This window comes from Suricata suricatta, chromosome 15 (assembly GCF_006229205.1).
Source record: "Suricata suricatta isolate VVHF042 chromosome 15, meerkat_22Aug2017_6uvM2_HiC, whole genome shotgun sequence".
NCBI classification, from domain to species: Eukaryota; Metazoa; Chordata; class Mammalia; order Carnivora; family Herpestidae; genus Suricata; species Suricata suricatta.
Window position 1 is genome coordinate 69,642,360 of NC_043714.1, and position 21,872 is coordinate 69,664,231.

Below are 21,872 nucleotides of genomic sequence, written 5' to 3' on the forward strand. Positions count from 1 at the left end.
CATCCGGGATTGGAAGGGCCTCTAAAGCCACGGGGTCCAAACACCCACAGCTGAACCTCGTTTCTCACAGCACAGCCAAGCCCAGTTTTTGTTTTAATTGTGGGAAAGTATACACGGCGTAAAATTCACCAGTTTAACCACGTTGAGGTGTACAGGTCAGTGGCTGTTGCGTCGTTAGCCAACCCCCAGTGCCATCCATGTGCAGAAGGTCCCCATCCCCCCAGAATGAAATTCTGCCCCCGTTACACAGTGAGCGTCCCTTCCTGCTCCCCCAGCCCCCAGCAACCCTCACACTCCTTTCTGCTTCTGCGATTTTGACTCTGCTGGGCGCCTCATGTATGTGGGATCGCATGATATTTGTCCCTTTGTGTCCGGCTTCTTTCATTTGACACAATGTCCTGAAGTTCATTCAAGTTGAAGCACATGTCAGGATTTCCTTCTTTTTTAAGGGCGAATAATATGCCTTCCAAGTGCTGTTGTATCGTTCTCTGGAACCCTTCCTTCCAAGACAGCCATCCCCCTGCAGTCCAGCCAGCTGGTACCGAGTTCTGGGGCTCATCAGTAGGCGAGTCTGCTGCTGCTTCTACCCGTCGCTCCTTGAGCTGGCCCGTGGAACCCCAGAAGGTTAGTCCTCACGCACAACATAGAACCTGGGATGTCTGGAAGGGAGGGTCACAGCCCTCCTCCGCTCCTCCCTCCAAGCCAGAAATCCCTGGATCTACCAAGCAAGGCAGGGTCATCCAGCCCATCAGCCTCCGGACACAGTCCAGTGAGTCTGTCTGTCTTGGCCACTCTGTCAGTCTCCAAACACACACTACGGGCTGGCCCCAGGCTGGGAAGGGGGCACCCCAGTAAATCTGACATGCATTCCGCCCGTCTGCAGCTCACGATGTGGTGGAGACAGACAAAACGAGTAAATAAATGCGTAATGTAGAACTTGTGGTCACCGCAGCTTATGACAGGTGCTTCGAAGGATAGGAACACGGTGAGGACGGAGACGGAGAGGCTGAGCAGAGAGGCCCCACCCAGCGGCTGGAGATGGCATCTTACAGGAGCCGAGGGAGTCTCCCAGGCAGAGAAAATGGTTAGCAGCTGTTAACAGAAGCCCTTTCGGAGAGGAGGCAGGACCTGGTGTGGCCAGGGAGGCCACAGGGAGCAGCCTGGCGGAGGCGGTGAGAGGGCAGGGGCTGGGTCCCTCCAGCCCGTGAACCTCGACAAGGGGAGTGGGTTTTGAGCCACACTCTGCTAACGGACCAGGATCATTAGGAGGAAATGACAGGAGAGACGAACCTGGCCCCGGTCGAGAGCACAGAACCTTCTCCACAGGCTGCCGAGCTCCTGGGGGGTGTGTGTGTGTGTGTGTGTGTGTGTGTGTGTGTGTGTGTGTGTGTGGAATCCCCACAGAAGTCAGCCGCGTTCAGCTTTCCAACCTCGGCTCTCGATGCCCGCATGCAGATCTGAGTTTTGTTTGGAACTCGGCTTACGCGCCGCACAGCCAAAGGGATTAGTCAACAGTGTTTGCTCAACACGGACCCCGTGCCCAGCACCAGGCCTGGCACTGCCAGTGGAAAGAAAACCTATCGTGCATGGCTCTTGTCTGCCATGGAGCCACGGTCTGGCCGGGGTCATCATGGCAAGCCTCACCAAGGTTTGGCGGAGCTCACTGCAGGCTTGGGTGGGGGGGTGCCCTGTCCGTGGAGCTCGGGGAGAAAGGCTGAGAGGGCGCTGGGAGGGGAAGCACGGGCTTGTCCTCAGGACCATCTGAGTTCCCATCCAGCCCCACAGCCGACCAGCTGTGTGTCACTGGGTAAGTCACCTAACCTCTCTGAGCGTCCACATCCTCACGTCCACACGGGCTCATGGTGGGATTAAAACCATGACCAATGGGCCCAGATCCAGATGCTCCATTAATAACAGCAGTTCCCCTTAGCGGTGCTCGCCAAGTATGTGCCACCCCATATTACTCTCTCAGCTCTCTAGAAGGAAATGTGAGGACCCTCATTCTGCAGTGGAGAAGTAGAGACCTAGAGGGATGAGGGGATTGCCCAAAGTGACCTAGCCAGCAAACGATCGCTTGAGTGCCCCCCTCGGGCGTGGCCCTCCTTCTCCCACCCCACCATGGAGCAGGCGATGGGATGGACCGGACACAAAGAGGACCTGGTCCAGGGTACAGTGCTCACGTGGCTTCGCACGCCCACACCAGCACCAGTCACAGCCCCAGAAGGCGGAAGCAACCCAAGCATCATCCACACAACATGGGGTCCCTGGAGACAGCGGGGTATCCTCCGGCCTGAGCAAGGAGGGGACATGAACCCTGGCGACATTACGCTAACGTTCCAAAGGGACGGATACTGCATGACTCCATTACACAAGGAACCTAGAATAGTCAAATCCACAGAGACAGAAGGTAGGATGGTGACAGCCAGGAGCTGGGGGGTGGGAGAGTAGGAATGGCGAGTCAGTACGTAGTGGTGCTATGGCCTGAATGTCTGTGTTCCCCCACAAGTTGCATGTGATGGCAGTAGGAGGTGGAGCCTCTGGGAGGTCACAAGGGTGGTGCCCCCATCCATGGGATTAAAGACACTCCAGAGGAGTATCTGGGTGGCTCAGTCGGTTAAGCATCTGACTTTGGCTCAGGTCAGGATCTCATGGTTTGTGGGTTCAAGTCCTGCGTCAGACCCTGTGCTGACAGCTCAGAGCCTGGAGCCTGCCTCGGATTGTGGGTCTCCCTCTCTCTCTGCCCCTCCCCTGCTTGTGCTCCATCGGTCTGTCTGTCTGTCTGTCTGTCTCTCTCTCTCTCAAAAATAAACAAACATTTAAAAAAGACACCTGCAGAGAGCTCCCTTGCCCTTCCTCCACGTGGGGACACAGCAAGAAGCTGGCCAGTGGGAACCGGGAAGTGGCTCTCACCAGACACCCAATCAGCCAGCACCTTGATCTTGGACTTCCGGGCCATGAGAAGGAAATGTTTGTTGTTTAGTCCGCCCGGCTGGTGGCATTTCTGTTACAGCAGCCTTAATGGACTGACCTCAATGAAGACAGAGTTTCAGGTTTGCACGATGAAAACGGTCCTGCGGATGGACGGTGGGGACCGCTGCCTGGCAACGTGAACGCATTAATGCCGCCGGGCGGCACCCTTCTGGTTGGTCAATTTCACGTCCCATGCACTTTACTAGAATTGAAAAAAATCAACATGGGAAAAGAAGGCTGTATGACTCCCTGGGCCCTTTCTGGTTTTCTGTGTTTCCTCGGCTGGTGTTTTGTGCGCACCTCCTGGGGTGTTTACAGCTAGACTCCTGGAGGCCTCCACAAGCCTTCATCATCAGAGCAGCGTTCATCTCCATGGTGCAGGTCCATGCAGGCACGTGATGCTCACAACCACCCTGGGAGGGGGGTCCTACCAAACCCCCACTTTATAAGTGCAACCACGAGGCCGAGATGAACGTGTAGTTTGCCGGAGGATCACATCTGCGATCGGACCCCTGCCGCCCAGCTGAGCCCCTCTGCTCCAGGACACCCTCCTCACCGGAAACACACGCCACCTTCCAATCCCACTCAAGTGCCCCGGCTTCCGGAATACTGAGCTCCTTGGTGACACCCCAGTAACGAGAGCACGGCTCTGCCATTTCCAACGTCAGCATTTCCCGGTGCAGTTTTTTTTTTCCAGATGGAAGCAACTAGGTCCCCAGCTTCATTTGTTTCATGCAGTGACACTAATTAATGTTCCAGAAGCTGAGGCTTAGGAATTGAGGTGTGTGTGTGTGTGTGTGTGTGTGTGTGTACGTGCCCTTGGGCTGCATGTGGTTTGTATTTGGGTAACTCGTTTTCTTCAAGCTTTGAAATGATGGATGTAAGTATTTTATCCGAGCCAAACCCTTACAGCTCAAAAAGCAGTTCAGGATTTCTCAAAGTCATAAAAACACCGTGCGAACCCCACAAATGAAATAAATTCTCCAACCTCCTACATCCATTTTTGCGCCGACTCCTGCCAACAGCATGAATGCAGGGACTCTGAGGCCAGAGACGTCAGCCCCCAAGTGACGGCCTTTGGAGGCGAGTGGTTCCCAGCCAATGGCACCACAGCGCCCATCAGAGTCTCCGGGAAAGCCCGGGAATGCTTGATCACAACCAGGGGGTTCTAGAGGCATCTTTAGGACGACGAGCCCCGGATGCTGAAAACCCTCTAAAATGTGAGACACCGTGCCCAGAGAGGAGGAGTCCCACCATGAATAGTTTCTCCACCCAGAAACCCTATAAAGTATCCAACGACCTCATTTTTCAGGGAAAGAAGGAAAGGCGCAGACACATGGCAGTTTCCTATCCAAAGGTGCACAGGAACTCCAAGCGTAGAAAAAGCCTGACCCTTCCAGCCACGTCTAACTTGTCATCTCACGGCTCAGCCCCCTCTCCCTCCCCAGACTCTCCAGCTGCAGCCACTGGGGTGTGGTCACACCTGACTCAGTCTACCTTTCTCACTTCCAAGGCTCTGCCAAAGTTAGTCCCTCAGCCTTCAGCCCTAACCCGGACCCTGACACCACTGTGTCCTTCTATGCCTAGTTCCAAGGCTGCCTCCTCCAGGAAGCCTGCCAGAGCCCCTATCTCAGAAGCGACCCACAGCAGTCTGCCTCTAGTTGGATGCCCAGCCTGCATGCCCACCTGTCTCTGCGAGTCACTCGTTACCGCCACCATCAACAGTACGGAGCCAGGTGCTTTCCAGCCATTGTGCCATCCTACGGCCAGTGGTCTGACGGGGCAGACCCTATTCTGCCATTTTACTGACGAAATACTTGAGACTCGGGGAAGATGAGCCACTTTCTGGAGGTCACGCTGACAGCAAAATAAGGACCTGCTCTCACATTTGAAGCACTGATCAGGTGGCCACCCTTCCCAACCCTCCCCCCCGCCCCCCGTATGGTCATGTGCACATCTCACTTCTTTCTGGACAGTGAGGTCCTTAAAGGCAGGAGCTCTGTCACATCCATCCAGCCTTACCTTATGGCGAGTCTTCCGTCAATGATGTCAAACAGCCCAGAACAAGAGCCCTGCGATCCTGTCTCTTGGGTCAAGGCCCATTCACTCCATCGGGCCATCTCTGGCCTGCCATGTCCTCCTGCCAAGCAGGAGGTGAGTCAGGGGCGGGACCACACAGGGAGAAGTCTCCTACTGTTTCCTGCTTCCTACTCCATTCCCAACCACCAACTATAGTTAAATATAGTAGCTTCAATCAGACAGAGGGGTCAATGTCCAGTCTCTTCTTTCTGGCTCAGCAAGTCTGCCTAGAATACGGCAACGGACAAGGCCCATGAGCATGCCCAGGGCTTCCAGAACCATGTGCTGAATCCTTAACCACTCTGCGTGGGACACCCCTGTCCACAGAGGGCCAGGCCTGGCAGCCATTCCAGCAGAGCCCATGGACTGACATGACAGAGGAGACAGTGAAGATACTAGGCACCCCTTTTGGCCTCTGCTACGGGCTCCTGGTGACAACGTGCAGTAGTTGGTGCCTACCTGGAAGGCACCCCTCACCTTCCCCTCCGAAGAGAACCCCACTTTGCCTGGCTGGATGTGCTGGACCCCGGGGAGTGAAGTAGGAGTCAAAGCCTTTGGCCTTTACGTCATCGGTCCGTGGAAGGGGAGCAGGTGACCCAGTTCTGGTCAGTGATACTTGAAGGAAAACGTACTCTCTCCTCCCATGCCTGAGGAATCAGTCGGCGGAAGCCTGGCTTTGGTGGACCTGCCCAGGCAATGGCCCACGGGTGGGGACCTGAACGCCATCTCATCGAGACATCATAGATTCATAGACACCAGGGAATACAATGGGGGCCAGCGTAAAGAGTAACATCAGAAGCCAGACTGGACTTGAAAGGGCATGATCTGGGTCCAAATTTCAAGTCTTCATTGTGACACGTGGGAGAGGTGATTGCAACCTGCTAAGGCTGAACACCCACCTCTCCCCTCCAGGCTGGAAGGTTCACACGCTCGCAATGCCTCACTTCAGCATCCTCTGGTCCCACACTTTAAAATAGACTCTATTCCTTAAAATAATTTTCAATTTACAGAAACATTGAGAATACGGCACGGGGAGCTCCCACATAACGTGCACTCAGTGTCCCCCGTCACTAACATCTCCGACTAGTCTGGTGCACTGGTCACAACTGATGAGCCAACGCCAATGCATTCCTATTCACTAAGGTCGGGACCGCATTCTGATTTCTTTAGTTTTTACCCGATGTCCTTTTACTGTTCCAGAAGCACATCCAGCACGCCACATTTCAGTTAGTTTCTTTGCTGTGGGGGTCTCCCAGTCTTCCCGAGTTTCAGATGACCTTGACAGTTCTGAGGAGCATTCATCAGGTGTTTGGTATCAAGGCGGGTGTTTTTCTCAGTTCCCCTGCTTCCTTAGGAACCCTGAGTCAGGCTGCAGAGCCCCTTTCTCCACCCTCCTCTTTACCCACCCCCTCCAACGTCAGCTCTTTCCTTGTAGCAGAGTGCAAGTCACACATTCTAATGGAATTTCAAGTTCAGAGGGACAATCTCAAGGTAGAAATTACAACACTGACTTCAACGTTACTTTTCCTCATGGACATGTTTATCTAAGCAGGACTGAAGAGGGACAGCCATTTGACAGACACTGACCATGAACCAAAACAAGGTTTTGGATTACAGGACAGTCATTTCGTTTCCTCCTTCCATGGGCACAAGCATGGTCCACATTACAGAGAAGGGTCGCTCAAGGTTACTCAGCTGAAAAAAAAGAGCAGAGCCAAGATTCAAAGCCACCTTACTGTTGCCAGTGTCTGCTCCTATCACTTAAACTGTGCACCTCTTGGGGTTGGCACTGTGCCCCTTCACCCAGCACGGAGGATCTGCTGTGCCAGGAGTGGCATGTGGCTCCGGGCTGCAGAGAATGGATTTTGGCACCTAAGCAATGGAGAGTTACAAGGTCAGCCTTCAACCTCTTTAAATAGCCCAAGGGAAGGTTCATCCAGATGTATGCTGTATGGTCCCACGTTCTCTTGCCTCGAGTTCAGCGCCTTTCCTTCAGGGTGAGAATAAATCAGACCTTTGAGTTCTAAATGTGTGACGCAGTCCTGGTCACAGTCGTACAGGGGGAAACGTATGGAAGGAAGAAAGGGCCTTTAACCCTGTATATATGTTGAAATCTACTTCTTGCTGATGGAAACCTTTTCTGATTCATTTAAACCATGCTGACAACTTTTCCTTGAACCCCAGAAGACTCGGTCAATGTCTGTACAAGTGTGGTTCACACCACTACGTGATTATTTATTTACCTACTCAACCGGGAGCCCATCGAGGGCAAAAAACTGACTTATCCATCCCTGCAACCCCTACTCATAGCCCAAAGCCTGGCAGTTACAAGGCCTGACATCATGTCTGCTGAGTAATCAATCAGAAATCCTTCAGTTCCATGAGCAGATACTCAGACGCATGTATATTATTCCTAAAGGATTAAGACTTTTCCATGAAATGTCTTCCCAAACACATAAGGTGTTAAAACCATGGCACAAAAAAAGGAGTTCAAGAAGAAATCTCAACACCCGCTCTAACGTTCTGGGATCCTGAAGGTGAATGTTAATTACTTCCCGCAGGAAACCAGAACAGAGGCAAAGGCCAGAAGTCACAGGACCACACTTCACAACCAAGCGCCTTCCATTTTCTCAACAAAAGACGTGTTTGTGAGAGCAACGGGAATATCTATTTTAATCTTGTTTTGGAAATGCAAATGTCTCTCACGTTATAAATTAGTAAGATTCCTCACTCTTTGAAAGTATCGCAAAAACCATTCCGAATTATAGTGTCAACAAGACCAAAGTTCTCCATCCTTACTTAAAGTAAATCTCCCTTCCGGGGCACCTGGGTGGCTTTGTGTGTGAAATGTCTCACTCTCGATTTCGGTTTGGGTCATGATCTCACATTCGTGAGTTCGAGCCCTGACGCAGGCTCTGCACCAACAGCACGGAGCCTGCTTGGAATTCTCTTTCTTCCTCTCTCTCTCTCTCTCTCTCTCTCTCTTTCTGTCCCTCCCCTGCTCTCTCTCTCTTCCTCTCTCATGCTCTCAAATAAACATTTGAAAAAATAAATAAAGTAACTCTCCCTTTTCATTTTGTGAAAATTACTAATACATCAACACACGATAATCTCAACAAGGATCCGGCTCCTTCCCCCAAAGGAAAACACAGACAATGGCCAGGTTTCACCGTACCTTCCAGAATGCTCCAATCCCAGCATTTAGGAAGAGCTCAGAGAGGTTAGCTGTCACGAGGCACCTGGCACCAACTTGACCTATTTACCGTACTTTTAATTCAGATTTCTTTTCCTTGAATGACTGTCCTAAATGAAAAATTAATGAGGGAGAAAAACACTATAGAATTGCCATGACCCTCAGGCCACAACGATGTCCTTTACTTACAAACCTCTGAGGAAACACAGACACGCTTGCGAACGCAAGTCACAATATTTCCTTCGCTTAAGGAGACAACACGCAGCAGTCATAGCCGGTCCCCTCCCACGCTTCCCCAAAACCCACGGGCAGCACCTGCCAGACACGGCCTTTGATAAATACCTTTGGCAAACAGCCCACACTTGTGTCTAAGGGATTTCTCTGAGAGGAAATACCCGGCCAGGGACGCATGGAGTTGGAGGATAATTCTGCCTCGTTCCACACTGCAGCTCGGGGTCCCTGGGGCTGAGTTTCAAGGGTCCCCATGGTAACCTGCCTGAAAATGCTTCCTCCTAGCCCTTTTCTCCTTCTTAGCAGATTTCCCTGCCTTTCCCCGATTTTGCTTATATCTCTAATTTTTTTCGTTATTTATTTTTGGGGGGAATCCCCTCCTAAATCATGCATTCTCAATAAGGACGGTATTACCTCCAAGGGGGCAGAATCAGTTCTTAGGGGAATGGCTGGAAAAACAAATCTTCCTCTTTTTATATAGCACGCCCAGGTACACATACAGTGCAGAAAGAAATATACATTTTATCTGAAGTTATTAAAATGGTCAAGGGTGGGGGCAACTATGGAAAAAAGTGTCTTAAAAAACTGCTCACAGAGGAGATCATGAAAGTAAGATCGAATAATCCTCTGTCTCCCATCCAAGTACTAAGAAGGCCCGACCCTGCTTAGCTTCCAAGATCAGACGAGACTGGGCGCGTTCAGGGCGGTGTGGCTGTAGATGAATAACATAACCTGTGTCAAACAAACCCCTTGCACTGAGCTCCTTGGCTTGGGGAGTTTCTGGAAGAACACAGGCTAAGGTCCAATGTTAGCACTCGGCTGAGTTCTTGGATGAATCACTTCACGGAATCCATTCAACAACCTGGAAGGCCGGAAGTATTAGGCCCATTTTTCTCAGTCTGGAAGTAAAGTGACCTCTTGAGGACCACAGAGCAAATTAGCCTTAGACCCAGGGTCAGAACTCCGGACTCCTGATGCCACACCTTAGGACCATCTTGAGTGTTAAGCCCAATGTGACACAGAGAACTACTCTATAAATGTCAGTTCCTGTTCATGAAAATAAATCGGGTTTTCATGAATGGACAAAAGGGTGGTGCTGTCCCTTAGGTGACATCCTTTTTTTGAAGCTTATTTATTTTAAGAGAGAGAGAGCAAGCCATGGAGGGGAAGAGCGAGGGAGACAGAATCCCAAGCAGGCTTCACACCATCAGCATGGAGCCCGACGCAGGGCTCAAACTCACGAACTGAGAGATCATGACCAGAGCTGAACCAAGAGTCAGATGCTTAACCCACTGAGCCACCCAGGCGCCCCACCCATGGGCGACATTATAAACAACCCAAATGGATTGTAACATTAGTTACAGGATGATGGTTTTGAAAGTCCACCTCAATGCTGAGGTCAACGGAGATCAGAGACTCCTTGATATGACTCTTAAGAGAACAGGAAGGCAGGGCATGGAGTGGAAGAAAAGTGGTCTGGGCTCTGAGTCCTCCTCGGCCAGAGGCCACCTGGAGCCTGTGCGTGGACGCCTGACCAGCCCGGCCCTGGCTTTACTCTTCCTGTATCCAGATCCAAAGCCAGTATGACCCAGAGGAACTCTCGCTGCAGAATGCTCCGTTGGTGCACAGCTGTTGGAGAAGCAGGAGCAGGAGCCCATGTGGCTGAATGAGGAGTTGGCTTTGTTAGCAGATCCGAGTTCAGGGCCTTCCCTTTGCCAGCAGTGTGCCACCAGGCACGTTTCTAACTACTCTGAGCCTCAGTTTCCTCTTCTCTACAGTTCCTTCCAGACTCTGGTGCCTGTAATAAGCCTCTCCCAGTGCTGGGTCCATAAATCCCATGTGTAACTATGGCTGACCCGTTTGATTGGACTTGCTGATTAGGAAGGCCTTCCAGTTTCATTCTCTACGTCAGCAGACGGAGATGCATCCATGCCTGACACATGTCAGGTGAATCAAAGCAAAGGCTGGGATTCGAGGAAAGGGGAGGAGGAGGAAGATAAGTCGCATGATAGTGCTAAGTGATTTTCCATCAGCACAGATGGCCTGGGCTGGAGGAACACATTTCCCTAGCGAAGGATTTCCAAGTCATGTTAGTTAATATTTCATCTCATCCCTTCAAAAAGACACCCATAGAGGCAGAAATGGGCTTGAACTGTTAAAGCAAGGGTTTTTTAAGTTTATTTTTTATTTGTCTGAGAGAGACAGAAAGCCAGTAGAGGAGGAGCAGAGAGAGAGGAGATAGGAAGTCCCAGGCAGGCACTATCAGCACGGAGCCCAGTGTGGGGCTGCAGCCCACGAACCATGACACCACGACCTGAGCCAAAATCAAGAGCCAGACACCCAACTGACTGAGCCACTCAGTGCCCCTAAAGTAAGTTTACAACGAATCTAAGAGTCAATGGCAAAGAAACTCTATGTCGGGCTGCCTGCCCCTCAGGAAAGCCAGATTAGCAATTTGTAAGAAGGGACTTGCTGTAAGAGTTATTGTTACTAATGTATATAAAGTAGGAATCTCATTAATGCCGCCCAAAAAGGGACATAATCAATGATGAAATGATGCAGTAAACATTGGCTGAAACTGATATGCTGGGATTATGCACCCCAACTCAACTGTTATACCCTCACAGGGTCCAGGCGATGTTGAAGGCCTCTAGGAGGAGGTGGGGGGAGGGAGCGATGGAGAAGAGGAAAAAGAGAGTCTGGCCCAGGTCTTCAGCATGGAGAGAAGCCCACTCCAGGAAGAATCCAAGAAGAGCTGTATGGGATGCTCCGCGAGCCAGGTGCCATATGCACACCTTTATTCTTCATAAACTCCATGCAAGAGGTAATCCTGGTCCTGAATCACTTTCCAGTTTGTTCTCCAAAGAGAACACGGCAAACAAACGCCTCTACTCCTCTGCAGCAGAATGAAACATCCCGTCCAACAAGGCCTCAGCATGGATGGCACTGTACCTGCACCCTAGGACCCTTGCAGAACCAGAGGTGGTCCGAAACCTCTGGAGTGACACCATCTTGTTGTCTGAAAACCCTGTCCTCATCAGCCTCCCCAAAAGTGACCATCCTAGGGAAGTAGAAATCCCTGTAGATGTACGGGCTAAATCAGTACACCTGGTTAGTTGGCCTCGTTGGTTAGGTGACGGGTTCCTGGTATCAGGTACGGCAGCACGGAGAGCAGTGTGGCAAATCCATGTGGGGGCAGGTAGATGCTCAAACCCAGACAGAAAGGTCCCAGCCGTGGACTCACCCGATCCTTCCACAGTTGAAGGAAACTCTACTTCCGGGTCTTACACAACCATCGCGTCCAGACTGCCCCCTCACACACCATCTCACGGGGTTCTCACACCAACCCCGAGCAGGGGGTTATGCAGACTGCGGGACTGGTGAGGTGTCCAAACCACACGGTTAATGGTGTTCTCCTAACAGCTCATCCAATGCATTTTTTAAAAAGTTTATTTACTTATTTGTTTATTTATTTATTTTGAGAGAGAGAGAAAAAAAAAAGGAGCACAAGCAGGGAAGGGGCAGAGAGACAAGGAGACAGAGAAAATCCCAAGAAAACTCCACACCGTCATCTCAGAGCCTAATGCGGGGCTCAAACTCACCATCCTTAAGAGCACAACCTGAGCCGAAAGCAAGTCAGACACTTAAGGAGCTGAGTCACCCAAGTACCCCCCAGCTCCCACAGGGTACTTCTGACAAACCACAGCTGTCTTGGGTCACCCCCAGCCAGAACCGCGTGCGCCATGTCTACAATGGGTTTGTAATCGATCCACGTTGGAAGACCTTTCCCAGGCTTCTTTTCACGTGGCCCCATTTTAAAAAGACGCAACAGACTCTGTTTTCATTCTGTCAAAACTTTAAGACCCAGACAAAATAGAGAGAGCAGGGCCTCTTGATTCTTTGAAAAATACCACAGGATCCCGGCTGACCTGTGAAACTTTTAAACACCAACAGAATCACCGCTCCTGAACACCAAGTTGAAAGGGGGAGCTTCCTAATCATGCAAGAAGAGTAATGTAGCGTTCGACTTCATTGCGGGCAGCGTTTGGTTCTCCAGGCAGGAGAGGAGAGCTGCTCATCAACGGGACAAAGAGTGGGGTCTTTCTCTTCTCTCTAGCCGAGTAACCCTCCTTTGGAGAAGGCTCCCTTCACCCAACACAGGAGGCTCAACAGAGCAAGGCCTTTGTGCACGACTAGCTCCTCATCTGCATTCTATTACTGCCTCTGCTAGACTCCCCAACTTAGTTGTTTTAAGTCTCTCTTTCCATAGGAGAGTTAAGGCTCATCTGCCTCAAGCGTGGCAACTGGGCTGGCTTGTGTGGCCTTGAAACGAATGACGTGAGCACGCTACGCTGCACCCCTGTATTGTGTGTGTGTCGTTACCTGGACCCAAGCCCAAGGTGGAGGGGAACTTGAAGCACGTTCTATACAGAATCCATGAATCCAGGAGAGCCTGTCCAGCTTCGCTGATGGGTCTCAGATCCGGTTTCATATTGGAATCACCTAAGGCCAAGCCTGGTTCCCCAGAGACCAACGGTATCAATTTCGGAGAAGGGGGTGGCGCTGGCATCTGTATTCATGTATGTGCTCTGTGCCATTCATGCAAGTTCAGTGTTCTTTTTTTTTAAAGTGTTTTTTTAAAGTTTTTATGTTAGAGAGACATGGACAGCATGAGTGGGGGAGAAGGACAGAGAGAGGAAGAAAGAATCCCAAGCAGGCTCCGCACTGCTAGCCCAGAGCTGAACGTGGGGCTGGAACTCATGAACCATGAGATCACAAACTGAGCCGAGATCAAGAATTGGATGCTTAACTGTCTGAGCCACGCAGGTGCCCCTTTTTTAAAACAAGTATTTTTAACTTTTTATTTTTTTAATTTAACATAAAAAGTTACTAGTAGTATAATACCCTATATACTCTCGTCACTGTGATTTTCCATCTGTTCACATTTTTGCCTCACGTGCCTCCTCCTCTCTCTTCCTATGTGTACGTACTGTGTACACGTAAGCAGGCTTGCATACAGTCAGTGTGTGACCATCTGAACGTTAGGTTGAGGATACTCTGACACTTCACCACTAAAGACAGCACCATGCAGCTCATAAAAAAAAAAAAAAAAGAATATTCACCTACATAGTCCAATGTGATTACTCCAATCAAGAAATCAAATTTTGACATAATAATGTTACCTAATATAGTGTCCATGTTTAAATTTTCTTAACTGTCCCTATAACAATATCCTCTATTATTATTTGGTTTTTTCTATCTGGGGTCCAATGAAGAATCATGAATTTCACTGGTGTTTCTTCCAGCTTTACCACCATATACTTGGCTTGTAACATCAGTAAGTTTAAGACGGACCATGTCTGACTTGATAGACATATATTTTATGAAATGATTACTGCAGAAGGTTCACAAGCACATCGGACACGCTGCACTGTTACGTGTGTGTGTGTGTGTGTGTGTGTGTGTGTGTGTGATGAGAACTTTTGAGATCTACTCTCACAGCAACTTTCAAGTACACAATACAGTATTATTAACTAGAAATATACGATACACTATTGTTCACAAGAAATATACAATACACTATGGTTCAGGAGAAATATACAATATACTCTCGTTCACCGGAAATATACGATACAGTATTGTTCACTAGAAATATATGATACACTATTTGTAACCACAGTCACCACGCTGTGGGACCTCAGAACTTACTCATCTTACAACCAGAAGTCTGTTCCTTTTGACCATCTTCACCCATTTCCCCCAAACCCTAGCCACTGGCGACCATCAATCTGATCTGTGTTTCTAATTCAGTTTTTTAAGATTCCACCTACAAGTATTTGTCTTTTTCTCTGAGTTAGTTCTCTTAACATAACACCCTCAAGGTTCATCCACGTTGTTGCACATGGCATGATCTCCTTTCTCATGGCTGAACGGCATTCCATTGTGTACGTCCCACATTTTCTGTATCCTTTCACTTGCCCACTGGACATCAAGCCCGCTCACTTGTCTGGACTGTTCTAAAGAAAGCTGCAATGTCCATGGAAGTTCACATTCTTTAAGACAGTGATTACGTTTCCTTACGACAGAGACACAGAAGCAGGCTTGCTAAATTATCTGACAGTTCTTTGTTTTAAGTTTTATTTACAGAGAGAGAGAGAGAGAGAGAGAGAGAGAGAGAGAATTAATGAGTGGGGGAGGGGTAGAGAGAGGAGGACAGAGCCCGACACGAAGCTCAAACTCACGAACTATGAGACCATGACCTGAGCTGAAGTCGGATGCTTAACCAACCGAGCCCCCCAGAAGCCCCTCAGCTCCTTTAATGTTGACAGGTCTCTTTGTTTTCCAGGGACCTTTGGAAGAGCTAGACAAATGGCAGGACTTCCCACCTTGTGAATTTGTTGATTATTTCTTCATGATTGGACTCAGGCTATTTCCGGCCCTATGGCAGCGTGTAATCAGGAGGAGGGTAAAGTCCTTTTGACTCACAAATTTGATGACCGGTTTGGGTTTGAGAGAAGTCCGCCAGATGGGTCTTAGGGTAGCTACCGGCCGAGGTGATTCACGCGCACATCAAAGTTTGAAAAGCCTTGCTCCTCAGTGTGCGTGAGATGTCTGCAGCCCAGCCCCACTGCCTCCTCTGGGAACTTTTATTTAATGTTTTATTTATATTTTGAGAGAGAGAGAGACAGAGAGAGAGAGAGAGAGAGAGAAAGAGAGCATGAGCATCGGAGGGTTAGAGAGAGAGGGACACACAGAATCGGAAGACAGGCTCAGAGCCTGACACGGGGCTCAGTCCCATGAACTGTGAAATCATGACCTGAGCCAAAGTCAGATACTTAACAGACTGAGCCCCCCAGGCGCCCCCACTTTCTTTTTAAAAGAAGCTCTATGCCCAACGCGAGGCTCGAACTCATAGTCACAGAGATCAAGAGTCATCCACTCTACCAACCGGGTGCCCCTTCCCCAGGGACTTTTCAGAAATGCACCAGACAAAGTGCCTCTCCCAGGAACACAGGGTTTCAGTCTCTCTCTGTCACCTTTCTTCCACATCGTCTTCCACTGGGGGTAACAGGGACACCGTTGGACAGCCCTGGGACCCAGGCGGAACGCTCCTGCAGGATCCCAGTCCTGCTGCTAAGGGAGCTCCAAGACTCTGAGCAAATCACAGGACTTCTAGAATCTGTTTTCACGTGTAAAGGAGAGACCCTGAGCTCTCTCTTCCAAGGCTGGGGCCACCTGACGTGATCCCAGTTCCTGGACGCTGAAACACCCCCATCACTGGCCCGCCCGGCACATGGCCTCCGCGGGGCCCAGAGACCTGACACTGTGGGCTGCTGGGGTCAGCCCCTTCCTCGACATCTTTATTCCCTTCCAGGGGTTGGTATCATAAAACAGCATCATAAAAAACAAAAGCCAGGAAGAAGGCAAGGCATTCATATGGAAAGAAAATAAAATGAGGTTGGAAGAGAGGGGAGAGGGGCATGGACCATGAGGAGTGCAAGGGGAAGGCAGATTAAACAGACTCAGAGGAGAAGCGAAAAGGAAACCATGTTTATTGAGCATCTGCAGTGCATTGGAGGAGGTCACGGAGAGGACGTGACCACCAGGTGACCCAAGAGCTGGACCTCACCGCCTCCCTGGTCCTTGGAATGTGCGCTCTGTCCACCGCTCCCAGGTGGGAGCTGGGCCAAAGGGGCGGCCTCCAGAGAAAGGTGTTCCTCGGATGTCTGTACTGTGTATGGGACTGAATCCCGTTAAAGACTCTCTGCAAACCTTTTCAATTCTGGAAGGCAGGTGGGGAGACCTACTCAGCTTTCAGCACCCAGGACAAGCCTAGCGGATAAGCCCCCTTGCTTATTACACCCGCCACCTACTGATCTGGAGTGGCCCACCCTCTCTCCAGTCTCCCCCTGATCTCTGCCCACGCGGCCAGTTCCTGATTGAACCCCCGGAACGCCCAAGGTTGCACACCAGCACAGCGCAATGTTTAGGTGTTTTCTATCATTGCCTCAACTGGATGTCACAACAACCCTGGGAGACAATCGCACGATGATCTCCATGTCAGAAAGAAAGAAACTGAAATCCAGCACCCAGAGCACAATGCCCCTGGTCCCACAGCTAGGAAATGGCTGGCTTGCATTCAACCCAGGTCTGACCCCAAAGACCACGCTCTTACATCCGGAGAAAGGATGACCCAATGATACCATGCCTCACACCTGTCAGGATGGCTATGATTAAAAAAAAAAAACTGAGAAACAAGTGATGGTGAGGATGAGGAGAAACCGCAGGCCCTAGTACACCGCTGGTGGAAAGGTAAACTGGTGCAGCCACTATGGAAAACAACACGGAGGTCCTGCTAGAAAGAACATCACAACTACCCTGTGACTCGGCCGGCCCCTCTCTGAACAGTTATCCAAAAGAACTGAAATGGGGATCTCAGAGCGGTATTAGCACATCCATGTTTACTGAAATACTATTCACAACAGCCAAGAGGCAGAAAGGAGCTAAATGTCCATCACCAGATGAATGGACGAGGAACCTGGAACACTGATCAGCTTTTTAATAGAAAGACTGCAGGAGCGCCTGGGTGGCTCAGTCACTTGAGGGTGTGACTTCGGCTCAGGTCATGACCTCACCGTCTGTGGGTTCGAGCCTGGTGGCAACTCTGCTTTGGATTCTGTCTCCCTCTCTCTCTCTCTGCCCTTCCCTAGCTCACATTCTGTCTCTCTGTGTCTCAAAAATAATTAATAATAAGCATTAAAAAAGAAAAGGAAAGAAAAAGAAAAGAAAGAAAAGGAAAGGAAAGGAAAGGAAAGGAAAGGAAAGGAAAGGAAAGGAAAGGAAAGGAAAGGAAAGGAAAGGAAAGGAAAGGAAAGAAGAAATAAGAGAAAAGAGGGACTGTAGATCCTTAGTCAACATGCTAAGAAGTCCAGCAGCCAGGCCCTTACTTTCCAGAGCAGCTGTGAGGTCTTCACACCCCCTCCATGATGTCCTAGGGGCCAGCTCGCCTCAGGGTTAAGGTTAGGGTTAAGGTTGAGGTTGGGGTTAGGGTGCTTCTTGGGACCATTTGCCCTTGCCCTGCCAATAGGTGAGTGAGCGATCCTACCCCGCTGGTCGCAGAGAGGTGGTGAGGGCTGCAGGAGGCCGTGCAGATGACAATCCAGCCAGATGAAGCCAGCCTTTCTCCACAGACAGGCTAGGAAGGGGGAGACCTCGGGCAGTGCCAGAACCGACCGTGGGATGAGCTTTCAAGGAGCCCCTAGCCAGAATCGACCAATGAATACCAACGGCCCAATGTTGGGCTAATTGCACTCAAGTGACAGTGCAGTATCACCACCCCCAACGTGCAGCTCATGCGAAGTCAGAGACCTCAGTCAGTCCCAAGGGGAGCTGCAAGTCCAGCACTTTGTCTGCAACAGCAGAATCCTTTTCAGGCTCAAGTTGCGGAGAAGGGAGCAGCCGTGCTGGGTCAAAGCCTGGTCTCCCACCCTTTCCTCTCCTGTCCTTGGTCCATGTTAAGACTTCTGCCCAGCTATTCTGGTTTTTTTTAAATTTTTTAATTTATTTTTTTTAGAGATAGAGAGAGACAGCGTGAGCAGGAAAGGGTCAGAGAGGGAGGGAGACACAGAATCTGAAGCAGGTTCCAGGCTCTGAGCTAGCTGTCAGCACAGAGCCCGACGGGGGGCTTGAACCCATGAACTGTGAGATCATGACCTGAGCCAAAGCCAGACGCTTAACCGACTGAGCCCCTCAGGTGCCCCTGCCCAGCTATTCTTATCACTGAAATCCTATCATGCTGACTGTGCCCACCTGTTGCTGTGGCGATGGTGGGGATAACAGTAAGCCCGTACGGAACACAGTTCTGGTTGACCCGAGAGCTTTCTTGCATGCACCCGAACACCAAATGCCTACCGTGTGACCACCGCGGACCCCGCAGCCTGCGGGGAACTGAGCCCCAGCAGGAGAAGCCCACGGCTCTGCTCTCAAGTAGCTCTCGGGCCAATGGCAGAGACAAGCAAGCAGATGGATCCAACTCAGTGTGCAAAATCCCAGGGCTGGGGGCGCTGCAGAGGAGGGTGAGTCCAGCTGCCCATGAGGTGGGGGTGGCGGGGTCAGGGCAAAGCTTCCTGGAGGAAAAGGCTCCAGAGCTGGGCCAAGGTGAATGCGAGCAGCCAAGAGAAAACAGGGACAGCCACTTAAGGCAAAGGGAGGAAGACTGGGGTGAAGGTCTTTGGTTTCCACACCTGCTCTATCCTCTCTTGAGGAGTTCGGGGTGGGGGGGAGTGCATCTCACAGATCTGGTTCATTTAAAAATAAATAAATAAAAGCTTGCGCTAGACCATGAACCCATGGTCAGCCCAATTTCCTGGCCCCATCATGCCATTAGCTACAGCACAGAACAGGATAATGGATGCTTCGGAGCACAAATTTCAGTGCCTTGCAAAATCCTGAATCATCAATGAAAAGTTCAATTTGTTCACTTGACTGCACTTCCTCCCGAGCTGGTGGAGGGACGTGCATCCGCTAACGAGATCTGTCTTGGTATCAGGAGCTGACACCCACCCCACACAGTCCCCATGTAACTCCCAGTCCATCAGAACCCGCATCCCCACCAGCACCTCAGCTCACTCCACACCCTCCGACCACCGTGCTTCCTGGGTTCTGAGTAGCCGACTTCGATTCCAAACTCCATGGCTAGCTGTGAGCTAGCAAGCGAAGGCAGAGGCATTTCTAAGAGCCCTGTGTTACCAACGGGGTGAGGGGCACCCGGGGATGCCCAGTGAAACACCCAGAGCCCCGAAATTGTTGGCAGAGGTCAGAACTGGGATCCAGGCTCCAAAACAGGAGCTGATTCACTGCACTCAAATGTGAGCACCCAGACCAGTAGCTGGGTGATCCTGGACGAGTGGTTTTATCGAAGTATCCTTACTCTCATTTATAAAATGTAGACAGTAATTCCCACCTCATAAGACCCTGGAGAGAGAGTCTAATGAAATAAATGATTTGCACGTCTGAAAGCACCTGGTTATGTATTCACCTCTTCCTCAGCCCACACTCAGATTTTCCTGTTCCTCGTGGGGAAGCGGAGGCTATGGGGTGTGGCATTCTCAAACCTGCTTCTGCATGGGGGGATATTTGGAAAGATGGATAACACTGAGGCTCTGTCAATACCAGGCCTTAGCTATGCCTCCTCCAGGCGGGACAAGGCAGCGCAGGGGTGCTAGCTGGGAATAGCGTGAGGAGAAGGAAGGGACGGGACAAGCTGCCATCGAACCCAGGGTTGGAAGTCAGTCAATAAATAGCGAGAGCCACGTACATGCAAAAGGCAGGTCGAGTCTATGTATCTTTGTGCGCATTCAAATAATTTTAGTGCCTTTTTTTTACTATCACACTCCAGTATTAATTTAACTAATCAGCTAATTTAACTGAACCCCCTTCAGTTCAACTGAACTACATGCAGTGCTAGAAACAGAAGTGAATGTTTTTTCAGGTGCTTTTTACCACCTGAAGAAAGCAAGTGGAAGAGTAACCATTGCTAACCTTTCCTCTCCAGCCACTATCACCTGCAAGTTGATGCAGAAGTGGATGCTGGAGTCTGGACCATCCAAACTCCAGGTTTCTGGCCGGATGCCCCCCCTCCCTCCTGCCAGCTCCTCCTGGCCGGATGCCCCCCTTCCTCCTGCCAGTTTCAGGGAGGCATCTTCTCCAGGCTTCTGTAACCTCTCCAAAGAAACCTGTTGCCAAGACTGAGGTCCTGTGAAGATGCCCCACCTGGTGGCCAAATCTGGAAAGGCGATTCAACCAAGGATGATTGGCAGGCAGCAACTCCAGGGCTCCCTGAACTCCCTGGGACCACATCGGGTCATGGGTCAGTTGCAGGAGGACGCAGAGGACTATCCACTGCTAAAGGCACAGCAGGGGCCAACGTTATGACCAGTTCTCCACCAAAACGCTGATAACATACAGTTTCCCAAAAAGCAGCCATCAGAATGACTAAGCCACAGACAGGCGGCAAAGCGGTAGCTGGAACTGTCCCGGCACCCCCGGAGTGGGTGCTGACAGCTCTGGCTTCCTCTCCTGGGTGAAAAGTCACCATTTACATCCTCTCTCTCTGCGTGTGTCCCCAAGTATAAGATCTTCTGTCCAGAGTGTCAGGGGCAGAAGGGAGTTCTATCCTCCTTCTCTGGCAATGCATTTTCATCCTGACTAGCAAGGAGCCTCTTTCCAGGGGAAGGATGCGTTGGGTCACACCGCCAGCCCAGGCGCCTTCCTGTGGCCGGCACCCCTGTCCAGCCAAGGCAAGGCAAGGGACAGCAGCTAAGGTGGAGGGGATACAAGGACCAGCTCACGGGGGTGCTTCCGCCCTCATCTCTTGGCACTGTTAAGCCCCTGCTCCTCTGTCTAGGCTCAAGCCTGAGATATTCTCATTCTCTCATTACTCTCTCCCGTGCTCATTAGCTTCGGTGAAAAATAACCCAAAGACACACATTTTGACCAGTCTCCACTCCCAGTTGGAGCAACACCAGCTTCTCTACCAGGATGGAGCCCTAAGAAGGGCAGCACAAGCAAGCAACTGATACCCATGCTCATGCACACGCACGCGCCCGCGCGCGCGCGCACAGACACACCGACACACACACACACACACACACACCCCACTATGGGCAGTGTACCACTCCCATCCCCAACTCCAGAATGCATCATCTAAACTCAGTAGCGATCCCAGGAGAAGGGAGCCACCCCAAGCAGAAATAGAGCATACGGGAGGATCCGCTTGATCCTGTTCAACCTCCACGTTAATTGGAAAAACCACATCATTCTTTTAAGCTTCGATACCAACATCCAGAGAAGGTGCCATAAATGCGCACCCGCGCGCGCACAAACATGCCAATCCAGTCTCCGAATTAGCTGGGCAATCACGCTCGATCTCTGAAGCCCTGGTGTCCAACACCTAGAGAGGGGCTCCCAGACACACGGGCGCGCAGAGCGGAGAGACCCTGAGCGCACCCTGGCTTCCCCCCTCGGCAGACGGGCGCCCCTGGGCTCCGAAGCCCCGGAGCCGTCTCGGCTCGGGCCCCCGCCACCCCCGGCCCCCAGCTGCGCCGCCGAGCGGCGGGGTACTCACACGAGCGCGTGGTAGAGCAGCGCCCAGCCCCGCGGTCTCTCGAGGGCGTCGTAGATCAAAGTTTGGATGCGTCGGTACTTGGCGTTGTTCCTCTTGACCGGGCGGCTCAGGGGGGTCTTGGCCAGGAGCCCGATGCCCTGCGGGGTCCTCCGCTGCCCCTCGTCGCGGCCGCCGCCCTCCAGCAGCAGGGTCCCGTCTTTGTCGGCTCCGGCCCCGAGCGCCAAGGTGACTTGCTCCACATCGCCGGGCGCCAGCCCCACTTTCCGCTCCTCG

At 51.2% G+C, this 21,872-nt stretch overlaps 1 protein-coding gene across 1 annotated transcript in view; it reads right to left on the reverse strand.

The window, feature by feature from the left end:
- Nucleotides 1-21,872, reverse strand: part of KCNQ3 (potassium voltage-gated channel subfamily Q member 3) — a 312,154-nt gene that overhangs the window by 289,456 nt on the left and 826 nt on the right. The window contains exon 2 of the mRNA XM_029923328.1: nucleotides 21,600-21,868. Within this exon, the coding sequence (XP_029779188.1) occupies nucleotides 21,600-21,868 (269 nt within the window). The remainder of the gene's footprint in view (nucleotides 1-21,599; nucleotides 21,869-21,872) is intronic.